Source organism: Octopus bimaculoides, chromosome 11, assembly GCF_001194135.2.
Source record: "Octopus bimaculoides isolate UCB-OBI-ISO-001 chromosome 11, ASM119413v2, whole genome shotgun sequence".
Taxonomy (NCBI): domain Eukaryota; kingdom Metazoa; phylum Mollusca; class Cephalopoda; order Octopoda; family Octopodidae; genus Octopus; species Octopus bimaculoides.
In genome coordinates, this window is record NC_068991.1 from 54,960,498 (window position 1) to 54,973,931 (window position 13,434).

Consider the following 13,434-nt stretch of genomic DNA (forward strand, 5'->3'; position numbering starts at 1 on the left):
CTACTATGTGCAGGTTCACATTGCGTACAGATTTGCACAACCGATAATGTAATGTATTGAGTGCTTAATGTTTACACCATATATCTATTTTTTCTTTTATATTTTCAATCATTAGACTTCAGCCATGCTGGTGCAACACCTTGAAATTTTAGTTAAATGAATCGATCCCAGTACTTTTTTGCTGTATTTTTTACATTGCAATTATTTTCTTTTTTTGCCAGGTAGCAATTTATTGAAGACTGGTTTTACTTTACTTGCAAACATCAGCTCTTCTGGTGACATACCTGCTGGTGACATACCTGCTGGTGTATTTGGATTCAGTGTCACACATTATACTCTTATGAATTGTTGTTGTTGTTGTTGGCACTCCGTCACTTACGACGTCGAGGGTTCCAGTTGATCCGATCAATGGAACAGCCAGCTCGTGAAATTAACATGCAAGTGGCTGAGCACTCCACAAACACGTGTACCCTTAACGTAGTTCTTGGGGATATTCAGCGTGACACAGTGTGACAAGGCTGGCCCTTTGAATTACAGGCACAACAGAAACAGGAAGTAAGAGTGAGAGAAAGCTGTGATGAAAGAGTACAGCAGGTTTCGCCACCGTCCCCTGCCGGAGCCTCGTGGAACTTTAGGTGTTTTCGCTCAATAAACACTCACAACGTCTGGTCTGGGAAATGAAACCGCGATCCTATGACCGCGAGTCCGCTGCCCTAACCACTGGGCCATTGTGCCTCCACCCACATATATGTACACTATTGTGAAATAAGATATTCATGGCACGAATACCTCTGATTATAGGTCAACTTGATGTGAACCAACTTAGGACTAAACAACAACAACCTTTTAATTATATACAATCAAAAACAAAAATAATTATTTCACTCACATAATGGAAAGGTATCCGATACAATTCCCCACAAGTGAGGTCTGTTGTATGACAACGGTCATATTGAACATTTTGGACAGAACTATTTTGGTTCTTCTTACAAAAGCGGGTACCCACATACATATGAGGAGGAACTTTTACTTGGAGACGGAATTTATCTTCTTGGCCCCATATTGCCACAATGGTGTGGAAATCAACTTCAATGATTGCTAGGTGTTTTGTATAACTGCCAGAGGAATCAGCTGTTTCTCCCACTTGGAACTCGTACACCAATTTCCTTAAACAAAACAATTGTTAAAATAACAGAATGTCCTGAAAGTAATCTAATCAATATAAAATAAATGTTTAACCTTTTAGAATTCAGATTACTGTCAAATGCAATGCTTATTTATTCACATTATTTTGAATTAATCATGCATTACCATATTGTTTCAAGATTTCAATAATGTGATTGTTTATTTTTAGAATGAAGTGTGACACACCAGATCTGGTTAGTTTGAACATAAAACAGGTTGAATATTTGGGCCAGATATGGCCAGTTTAAATGCTAAAGGATTAATGAAATAATCCATTAATAAAATTCAGAACAAGATTAGCAATGAATTTAGCATGCGAATAGGTGTCCAACAAGGATCAGTTTTCAGACTCCTATTTATAAAATTTTTTCAGACTATATCAGAAGAGCTAAGGCCACTTCATTCACAGGAACCTCTCTATACACTTGATCTGCTTTTCATTTCTGAATCTGTTGAAGAATTAGAGAAGAAATTCTAAATGTAGACGCAAAGCCTAGAATCAACAGATTCTTACAGCAAACCAGTGGCATAGCTAGAAAGTATGTTGCCCAGAGTAGATATTGAGTTTGCTGCCCCAGCCCCACACACAATTACATGCTTCCTATACAGGCCTATACAGAATGACTGCAGACTTCCCCACCCCAACTTCCTAGCTATGCTACTGCAGTAAACCGAGCAATAACAAAAGTTTTAGTTGACAGGAAAGAAGACAAAACTATCGCCACCTGCAAAGTGGCTCTACACACTATGCAGAAAAGGAATAGGTAGGAATTCCATGTAGTGTAGCCAATGTAAGCAATTGTTTCCAGTGGGGGGGGGGGGGAGATCAGACAAACTGATAGAGAAGAAAAACTTTGTAAGGTAGCCAGGGTACAGAAGATATTTACAAGTCAAGAAGCTTTAGTTCGTTCTCTATGATCTTCCATAAACTAAATGACTCAATTAAGAATGGCATTTTTGTAGGTTGAAATAAAAAAGTAATGCGATATATCTAACAGCACAATGCCATGTCTGTGTGAAGACCCAATATTTTCAGTCAGTTGCAGAGTATTTTAAACATTCAAGTAATGCACTTATGACCTTTCAGTTTTATATAAATTCACCAAGCTCAGACATTATCAAGGTTAAGAAGATCTGAAATAACATTTCCCCTATAAAAATAAAATATTAAATGTACATTATCTATGTTGCCTTATATTTAGTTTAGTCTGGATGTATACAACCCTAGTTTTTTTTTACTTTAAACATAGCTGCAGTTCAGAACTTATTTACAATGTGTCACATATAAGATAAAGAGAAGCAGAAAATAGAGAGAAAAACTGAATAAGATAACAGTGTAGGGGGTGGAGGAAAGGAGAAATGTGGATGGTTATGTAAGATGGTGAGAAAAGGAAGGTGGAAGAGAATGAAATGGGGGGTGGGAGGAAAAAATGTAAAAGATTTCACAAGAGTAAAATATAACGAATATAAAAACTTACTTTTTACTAAAAATTACTTTCAATTTGGCTATTCTTTTGAAATTACCATCTTTGCAAAAATACTAAAGAAATATTGAATCAAAAAAGTAAAATTAATAAATTTAATAAAGTAACAAATTCAATCTACAAAATTCCAAAATTTTAATATTCAACTAATTAGTTCTGTAAAATTATAACAACAAAATCATTAAATCGTCAAATTAAAATGTCATTATATTTAAAGAAAAAGCATGAATATGATATGTTTTTAAAAGATGTGAATGAATTAGCAGTGGTTCTACTGATCACAATAATTCAACATAAAAATTTTTACAGTGACACCAAATAGACAGATATTGGGATTTTAAAACCCTGAAATTAAAGTAGTAAAGTGTATGTAAATAAACGGTTTATAAGTAATGGCCAAGTCATATAAGACCTAAAAATAAGATGGTGTTTGGTAGTGAGCATAGTGAGGAATTTAGTGAACAAGTAGGCATTCAAGAATACTAACCAGCCATCTTCTGTTTGTTCCTTTCCAAGATGAATTGAACAAGAGTTTCAGTGAAAGAGCCATCATAATTTGTGGTAATGATTTAATTCATATTGTACAATCTATAGTTGTGTGAATCTAGTACAAATAGGATAAAATCTAAAAGCTTTGCAAAGTAACTTGATTAAAGACTAAGGAACAATTTAGTAACTTGTTTCAGTCACTGGACTACAGCCATGCCAGAGCACTACCTTGAAGGGCTTTAGCTGAACAAGTCAAGCCCCAGTACTTATGATTTTTGAAGTCTGGTACTTATTGGTCTCTTTTTTCTGAATTACTAACTTCATGGGACAATCAAGAAACCAACACTAGTTGTCAAGTAGTGGGTTGTGGTGACAAACAAACAACACACACACACACTTGTATATATATTTATATGACAGGCTTCTTTCAGTTTCTGTCTACTAAATGTACTCATAAGGCTTTAGTTGGCACAGGGCTGTGGTAGAAGACACTTGTCAAACGTGCTGTGCAGTGTGACCAAACCTGAAACTATGTGGTTACAAAGCAAACTTCTTAACTACACAGCGAAAGCTACACCTATGTCGATTAACACTAAACAATGTCAGAATTAAGAACATGCAGTCTGATAGATGAGATAATGAAGGAAATGGAAAGTGGTGTGTTGCAGACACAGCCACTTGATGCCAACATGGAGAACCATTAGAGTAGTATGTTGGTGATATGTCTTACTCCATCGGTTACAATGACAAGGGTCTCAGCTGATCCGATCAATGGAACAGCCTGCTTTTGAAGTTAACGTGCATGGGCTGAGCACTCCACAGACATGTGTACCCTTATAACGTAGTTCTCAGGGAGATTCCACATGACACAGAGTGTGACAAGGCTGGCCTTTTGAAATACAGGTACTACTCATTTTTGCCAGCTGAGTAGACTGAAGCAACATGAAATAAAGTAATGCTGGGAATTGATCTTGTGTTTGTGAGCTGAATACTCTAACCACTAAGCCACATGCCTTCACTTGGTGATATGTAATAAATACGATATCAAATAGATCAATTCTTGAAGTTAAATAATATCACTCTATGGATATTACTGGCTCAAATCCTAGGATGCATGAGACCAGTTACCAAGTTTTCATGGTGTATAAGTAACCAAGATCACATTCCCCACTAAATGGAATGCCAATTCATTTGCAGAGTTACTCATTTACAGCTGAGTGGATTTGAGCAATGTGAAATAAAGTGTTTTGCTCAAAAATACAATGCACCACCTGGTTGAGGAACTGAAACCACAATCTTGTGATTGTGAGTGCAACACCCGTAACTATTAGACCACATCTTCACATATCACACTATGGGTGTCTTTATTTCACAGGAATATAAATTCTATTGGAATAAAATTTATGATTTACAATTTACCTTAAAGTTTCTGATTTGTAAAAAGCTGAAATCAAAATGCTTTGGTCGAGGGATTTTCTTTTCACAAACATGTTTGGATTTCATAAACTTTTGATAATCTGATGTGGGTTGGTAGATTTTTACAGAAACATCTTAAGAAAGAAATTAGAAGGAATGTAATAAATGAATTAATTTAAAACAGAGTAAAAATATAAATACATTACTCCTTTAAAAATGCTATAATTTCTTTAGAATAAAGCATCACCAATTCTTGTTTATGCTTTCTTTTGTCATACAGCAATAGAAAAGCCTGGGACTGTCTAGGAAAACAGAATAACCTTTCCAATTAGACTATGCTGTTACTTAACATTCAGCAAATGCATAAAATTTAAATTAATTCCAAGCACGATTTTTACTTCATCATTGTTCTAATGTCCACTTTTCCATACTTGCATGGGTCAGACAGAATTTTCTAAGATTTTCTCCATTCAGTTCTCACAGATGACTGGAAACAAATGACACCATGACACTTGCTTACAACCATCATGCAATGACAGGACAAAGACACATGCATGTGCATACACACACACACACACACACACACACACACACAGTGGGCTTCTTTCATTATTCATCTACCAAATCCACCCACAAGGCTTTGAGCAGCCCCAGGCCTACAATAGAAGACACATGCCCATGGTACCATGCATTAAAACTGAATCCAAAATTATGAGGTTGGGAAATGAACTACTCAATCTCACAGCCACATCTGCACCTATTTTTACTTGTATTTCATATATGGATATGTAAAAGGCACCTGGTACACTCTGTGGCATGGTTGGTGTTAGGAAGGGCATCCAGCAGTAAAAGCCAGGCCAAAACAGACTGGAGCCTGGTGCAGCTCTCTGGCTTACCAGTTCCGGTCAAATCGCCTAACCCATGTCAGCACGTAAAATGGACACTAAATGATGACGATACAACTAAATCACATTCAGCTTGATTGTTATGATTTACTTTAACCTTTGCATGTGCACAGATATGACTTTACGTGCCATGCAACCATTGTCATAAGACTTTATAAAATACAAAACAGATCAAGAAATGAAACGATAGTGAGACATCAGCACGTCACTGGATTTAAGTAACAAAAGCTTATACAACATGTTTACTACTCACTTGGTCACCATAGTAGGGACCAGTGACAAGCAGTGCAAGATGAGTGCTAGTATTATGACTGCAAGTTTTATGTCGGAGAATCTTTCTTTAGAAGACCTGTATGTATGTGTGTGTGTGTGAGTACACACACACACACACACACACACACACACACACACACACACACACACACACACACACACACACACGCACACACACGCACACACACGCACACACACGCACACACACACACACACACACACACAGTGTCTATACTTACTTGAAAGAGAACCAAAATCTTCAAAATTCTGCATAGGAAACAGTCTCTCAGGGTTATCCTTGGGATTTGAAAATTCATAATCAAATGGTGATGTCTCTGGGAGTGTTGGGTCTACTGAATTTATTCCTGAAGATAACACATTTCTGTTGTTCATTTCATCGAAATTTTTAGAATTTATTTTGAATAAATTTTCTTCACAAAATTCTGACTGATTATTTATAATAAATGGAACTGGAAATGATTCTTGAGCATTCGATTGGTTGCAATTTGAAGCTGATTTCAAACCAGTCATCATTCTTCCATCAGAAAAGGCTTCTTTATTTACTGTATTTTCTTGAATTGTCTCACAAGTTTCTAATAACTCTCGAACTGTCCAACTTCGTAAATCTTTCTCACTACAAAGAAATTTGGCATTTCGTGCTTTGATTGAAACTGGAACCCTTTCAGGAATTTTTTCCAGAGTGTTTTTCTTATAGATATTTCTTGCTGAATATGGCAAGTATCTGCTGGGCTTAAAAACCACTCCATCATGAAAAGATCTACTCAGATTCTCAGAAGAATTGGTAAGACTAACTGTATGCATTAAAGGAGGTATAGTAAGAACACCTTTAGAATTAATGGCTGCAGGAGTTTTATTTGATGGTAATGGTACCATTTTATCATAAAGACATTTATGAAGACATTTATTCAAATTCTGATATTGAACATTTCCAGAATGTAAGCTTTCTTTGCCGATAATGTCACTTTTTTCATTAGTCCTTTTATTTGATGTATTAAACAAAGACACATCATTAAAATAGTTCACATTAATATCTAATGAGCCAATATTATCATCATTTACTGGATTAGAACCATAACAACCATTTACATTTAGAGAACTTTCGGCATTATATGAACTTGATGATGGTATATCTACATCAGATTTCATAGAGAATAATTTTGGTGAACAAGAAGACACATTCTTTGATGGCAGATCTTCAAAATTCAAATGACATCCTTCTGCTTGACAATCAGACTTAGAATAATTTACCTCCACCTCACAATCTTCTGCAGGACACAAGCCTAACATTTGTTGAACAGGAGAAAAGTTGTAATGCTCAATATTAGGAACATTATGCATTTCTGCTGTTGGGTACCTTAACTCTAAGGTAGATGACAGCCATTCAGTGATGTTTTCCATAGAAGTTATATGAATTATCCAAGTAATTGTGTATTTTGTACTCTGGGTAAACCTATAGCAAATAACATTTTACAAAAAAATTCTATTGAACACTCCAATTTATGAGTACAATAATGATAATTATATTATTCAGAAAATGATAATTTCTTGTAAATAATTAGTTCAAACTCAATTTATTCAGAATTTTCAAGATTAACATCTGCTTGTGATACTGATTGTTTATATCAAGTATATAAGCATTCCAAGCAAACAACAACCAGAATTATATCATTTAATACAGCTGCATGTACATATATAGCTATTATCACATTTACATTTTTTTTACACATATACACATGTACACACAGTTTACATATAGATATACCCACATGCATATACACACATACATCATTATATACTTACACAAATTATAATGGGGTCTCTTGTAAGCTGTAGATTTGGAGAAGAAATTTCAGACAAAAGCAAAACCTGAAATTAAAATGTCTTAAAGTAAACTTAGCAAAGATTAAGGTTTTAATAAGTAGAAAAGAAGAGAGGATCCTGCAACTTTTGGGGAATTGGTAGTGTATGATATATAGAAAAGAAGTGAGTAGAAATTCCAAACTGTGTGTTCAAGTGTCCAAGGTAAATTTTGAATACACAAAAGATATGGTGGGATTTCAGGTCGGTTAACAAAGGGGGTTGACTTCACATCTTCACATGCAGCAGATGAGGCAAACACTAAAAAAAAAGAAAAAAACATAGAGAAAAGAAATACTCTGAAGTACCAGGATGGCTCCCTGAAAGCAGTTAATATCTTTTGTTACCTAAGTGAGCTAATGAATAGTGATGGTAGGTGTTTTGAGAGCTGGAATGAGAGGATTGGACACTGATGATTTGGAATGGCTGACTGGATACTGAGCTTGTTTTGGTGGCAGCAATTTTTGGTACAGGACGCAAACACAAACACACATGTGTGTATTGAAATACACATAGAAAGAGTGAGAGAGCCAAATCAATCTATCAATTGAACACAATTGACAAGCACATTCCCTCTCCTCAGACACATAAAGGGAATTATTCTCACAGACATAAACAGAGAGGAGAGGGATAGAGGATAAGAGATGTATTAAATCATTAAAATGTCTGATGTCAAGTCAGCGACTGCAAATATGCAGCACTAAAACAGCTGTGCCAAAATGTCACATATCCTCTGAAAATGGAGTAACTAAAGAAGGGATTGGGTGGAAAATGTTCAGGGAACTATTACATCTGGCAATAAAGGGCTTATCCCACAGATTGATTAATGTTTGTGTGTAAAATACAATGTTGTAGGGCAAATAGATGTGAACTTTTAAGGTAGAAGACTTGTAAAAACTAGAAGGAAATAATGTTAGTGTGATTGAACAATGAAGAACAAATAAACTGAACAAAACACTTGGTAAAAGAGGAAATTTAATGTGGTATGCAGGAGCAGACACTGCACTGCATATGAAGGATGGCAGCTATATAAGGATGTACTAAATGCTCAAAGTGAATGGAGCCTGTGGAAATGGAATGAAATGGTAAAGATCAATTTCAAGTTGTTGCATCTCACAAAGGGGATGATTAGGGCCCATGTTGATTGGTGACGCCTATGTTGAAAACCTGATAAACAATAAAAGCAGGGTGAAACATACATTAAAAGGAAGGTGGAGTAGTGATGGATGTTGGGATATCTCATCAACATCTGGGCCTTTCACCCATTTGTAGCTGCTAAGTCACCATTTGCTGCCTCTCTTGCCATATTCAATATCTTCTCATCTCTCATTACTCCCATAGTTACTTCTACTCCACCACCTGTGGAATCAAAGAAAACATCAAATTTTTATACTCATCCCTATCTCTCAACCACAATTCATATCTCACTACTCCACTTCATTTCTGAATTATAATGCTAGGGTAAGGAAAGATTGCAGTAGATCGTGTATTCAATACACACCTTTCTCCTATCCCTATAAACTGTAGACACTCCCTTTCCCTCAAGTTACTCCTTCACTAACATCCATCACTCACTCAACAGCTAATATTACCTTTCTCCATAGTAAATTTCTTCCCCCTGTTTACTCTTTATTGACATACATCAATCTCTCTTTCTCCATCAAATCTGTAGCCCACCTCAGTGTCTCTTTCCCATCACATCTGAGTAACACAGGTTTACATCAGATACGAAATAATTCATTATATCCCACTCTCATTCTCTCTCTCTCTCTCCAACCAACAAACACATAGCTGCTATTAATATCATCCCACTCCCCTTCCCTCAGACTACCCCTTCAATGACATCACTCACTCTCCCAACTTTACTCTTCTATACTGTTAACCAGCACTTCTCATCAAGTCACCTATTATTGACATCTATCAAACTTTTACCATTGACCATTTCTACAACTATCATTGCTCTCTCTCTCTCTCTCTCTCATTACCCTGCAATTACTGTTGCTCATTACACCCTATGAAAACTGTCTCTGCTGTTACTGTCCCACTTCAGCACTTCTAGTACTACCCCTACTAGTATCCTTCGGCGTAGTCAACCTTTACTCAAACATCCCCCACACAATAGGAATAGAAGCAATCACTTTCTGGCTAAACAACTACTCCTTTGAACTTCCAACTCGCATAAATAAAGAACTAGTAATAGGAAGACTAAGATTTATCTTACAAAACAATTACTTTATATTTAATAATGACTACTACAGACAAAGATCGGGAACAGCCATGGGTACATGTACTGCACCTTCTTTTGCTAACCTAGTAATGGGCTACCTCGAAATAATACTTTACCAGAAAACACTTGAAAAATATGGAAACTCTTTCTCCACCTATATCCAGAACAACTGGAAAAGATATCTCGACGACTGCTTCATCCTCTGGGATAAAAGCATAGAAAAACTTGAGGAATTTAAAATACTACTAAATGGAATTAATGAAAACATCCACAATCACCTGATCACTCTCTCCCTTACTACACTCTTGCTGCTTTCTCTTTCCTTTTTCCCATCCTCATACATTTTCTGCAGTTATCTTCTGCCCTGCCCTTTCAATTAATCATGTTGCCCTGAATAGAGATAAAAAACAGTGGTGCATACCATGCAACATCACTAGTGTTGGTGCCACGATTAACACTCTATAAAGTGGTTGGTGCCTGAACAGAGGCAGCATAGGGTTGAGTGGAGCATTTACTCCTGTTTAGTCAAAAAAAAAAAAAAAAAGAGGACAACTTCTCAATTATTTATGCCATGGGACTCTGCATTTGGTACACTGTAAAATGGTTGTTGGTAGGAAAGCATCCAACCATAGGAATTGTGCCAACATAAAACATATGAATGAGACACAGTCCCCTGGGCCTTGTCTTGACTTAGCTGCCCTACACATGCCATTATGGAAAGTAGAAGCAAAATAAACATACATATGCATGTGCACATAGACACACATCTTGTGACTCTGGAATTAGCAGGCAGAAATTGTATGAAAACTTGTTGTGTGTGTGTGTGTGTGTGTGCATGCACATGTGCATACGTGTATAGATATATATATACTTGTGTGTAAAATTTTTGGATTTTTTTGCTTCACATTGAGCAAAAGATGGGGATGTTTACTGACTTGCTAGCCCTGCACTTTTGAAGACGTATTAAATAAAAAGTCCCTTGCTTAAAAACCAGCTAAGGATTAGCAACAGGAAAGGTGTCCAGATGTGAAGAAAAATATGTATCAATTGATATGTATTTTTCCAACCTATGCTTGTCTTGGAAAAAAAAACAAAAAAAAAAAAAACAAAGGAATAAAACAGACATTAAACAAATGAACAATGTGTGTATTATGGTAATAACCTATGCTTGAAATATAGTTTCTATTGCTAGTGAAAACCAAAACTATTATCAAAGTAGTATTTTTGATAATATACTTTATGAACAGGTGCTCAGTGATGTAAGGAGAGTGTGTGTCACTTTTTGGTTTGTCCTCCACCCCAACCCTATACAGCAAACCCAAAATGTTGCCCCTATATAAGTGTCACCTGGGGAGGGCTGCCACTCAACCTATGCTACTGAAGGTACCTTACATCTCTATATTATTCATAACTTTATACATGGCAATGTATAAGACAACGGCGTTTATGTTTACCTAATTTACATAAAATTTGCTGTTATTTATAAATTCCAATGTAGTTATACATATTCTTAAACCATTATAGGTTATTTTTGTTTGATTGTCATTTTTCAATTTCTTCAATTTTTGTTCCAATTGATTTCATATTTAGTGTATTGGTGTAGTTTTGTATGGTAGTCATTTACATGAAATACATTTTCGTCATAAATCGAAAAAGAGTTAGTAGCTTTTAGTCAATCAAAAGCCGCAGGCATATAGAATACCTGTTTTCATTGTAACAAGCCAAGCTGTTACCAAGCTGCTTACTCACGTAGTCATTTTTCGCTTATTAAATGCTTAAAATTCATGAGGTGAGCTAAAAATAATAGCTAATAGGCCTTAAATTACGCACCAATTTATTATTGGGGGGGGGGGGGATGCATCGTATGAATTTTCATGTGTAGAATACAAATTCGCAAAAGTTTTCTGAAAATACCCAAAAATAAAAGAAAGTTTTGAGGGTTATATAGCGTGCGTAACGCAGAATTCCGTCAATATTTCATTTGTTTACAGTTAACAACACGTACAATCACACAACATGACAACTTCCAAATCCTATTTTCCGACAATAAAAATTATCAAACCGTTTTTAACAATTTTCATAGAAAAATTTAAACAGCTTGTACACGTTTTTATTAAAGCTTTGCTATACTTGGATAATTTATATCTAATTTACTGATATTAATGATTAATAGGCGGAGGTAAAGAAAACGTACACCACCCATTTTCGGCCTAACAAAAATCCTAACCCTAACCCCCGTGTGCGTATTCTTTACTTTCGCCTAAATAATTAAGATTATTTACAATTTCAAGAAATTAATTTCTTTCGTAAACGAAGCCCCTCAGATTTTATGGACAAGAGTTATTGGGAAGTTGTGATATTCATAAATATTCGATAAGATACAGCCTAGAATTGAAACTAGGCCGCACATTTTCCCACTGCTATGCTGGGCCAAAAAAAGAATTTCTCAAAATAAAAGCAATGCTGTATTATTTTGCCCCTTCTACTATTTTGAGCCTAAACATTCTTAAAAGCATTAAAACAAAGATTACATTATGTTCATTTATTAAACTAAAATATTGTTCATTGCATTTTTGGTAACGTGTCTTTCGTTTAAAATATAATTATAAAACACAAGATAAATTAGATTATTCTTAAGTAGTTAGTTCTATAATACGTCGGATTATTAATATTATTGGCCATTTAGGAAATTATAACAGGACGGAATTTATACATTTTTGATGTTACTAAAACTTTTGATATTAACTAGCAAGAAACATGGCTTGCAACCATTTAGCTTTTAAAAGGAATAAATATTTACATACCGTTAAATCACGCTTACTGTCATATTCAAATAAGAAGTAAAACCTGTTGAGTTTTGTTTTTACCTTGGTAAACACAAAATTTTAGAATATCAATGAATAATTGTAATTTTACCAAAGTTTTCTTGTTGGTAGATATCCTAGAATTCTATGAATATGAATATGTGAAGACTGTTCGCATATATCTCATATTTCAATTAATTAGTCGGTGAAACTTTCTTTTTATTTAATATATCCACACCAAGAAGGTACAATACTGAAAGTTAACTAAAGTATCTGAGTTCAAAACTCAGTAGAGTTAAAATAGATATATTTTTTTATTTGTGATTCATAATAAAATACCATTCTTCAATGTTTCGGTGTTTCCATGCTTTTTATTTTTTTTTAAATTGTAGAACTAATGGAATTGGTTTACTTTGTAGACTTTCAAAACGATTTTCAGTGTATTTGCATTGAAAACTATTCATTCAGTCAAACGAAAGATCGTGATTCAGCACGTTTCTCCATCATCTAAAATCATTCTTTGTATGACCTAAATTTGCAATTCGAAACTCTTTCTACAATTTTAAATTTCTTTCTTGTCGATACAATAATGATGACATCAATAACCGAGGTTGTCATTTTAATGTTGATGCATTATTGTGTGCAACAAAAATGGTACATTTTCCACTTCCAGTAATCCGCTACGCCAACTTTAGGGTGCCTTGACATGAATATATTTCACATTTCTTCAATACGAACTTTCGCAGGTAGAATCGAATATTTTTCTCGGTTTA

General features: G+C 35.1%; 1 protein-coding gene across 4 annotated transcripts in view; it reads right to left on the reverse strand.

The window, feature by feature from the left end:
• The window catches only part of LOC106878205 (uncharacterized), a 20,508-nt gene extending 7,090 nt beyond the window's left edge, over positions 1-13,418 (reverse strand). The window contains exons 1-7 of one of the 4 annotated variants that reach the window (XM_052971854.1): positions 12,662-13,418; positions 8,830-8,989; positions 7,574-7,639; positions 5,992-7,223; positions 4,578-4,708; positions 2,664-2,725; positions 890-1,166 (exon numbers count right to left, since the gene is read on the reverse strand). In XM_052971854.1, the coding sequence (XP_052827814.1) occupies positions 890-1,166; positions 2,664-2,725; positions 4,578-4,708; positions 5,992-7,171 (1,650 nt within the window). In that variant the 5' untranslated portion in view covers positions 7,172-7,223; positions 7,574-7,639; positions 8,830-8,989; positions 12,662-13,418. Of the gene's footprint in view, positions 1-889; positions 1,167-2,663; positions 2,726-4,577; positions 4,709-5,991; positions 7,224-7,573; positions 7,892-8,829; positions 8,990-12,661 lie in introns of all 4 variants that reach the window. The other 3 variants (XM_052971853.1, XM_052971856.1, XM_052971855.1) reach the window with 3 other exon arrangements.
• Between the last annotated feature and the right edge of the window lie 16 nt (positions 13,419-13,434).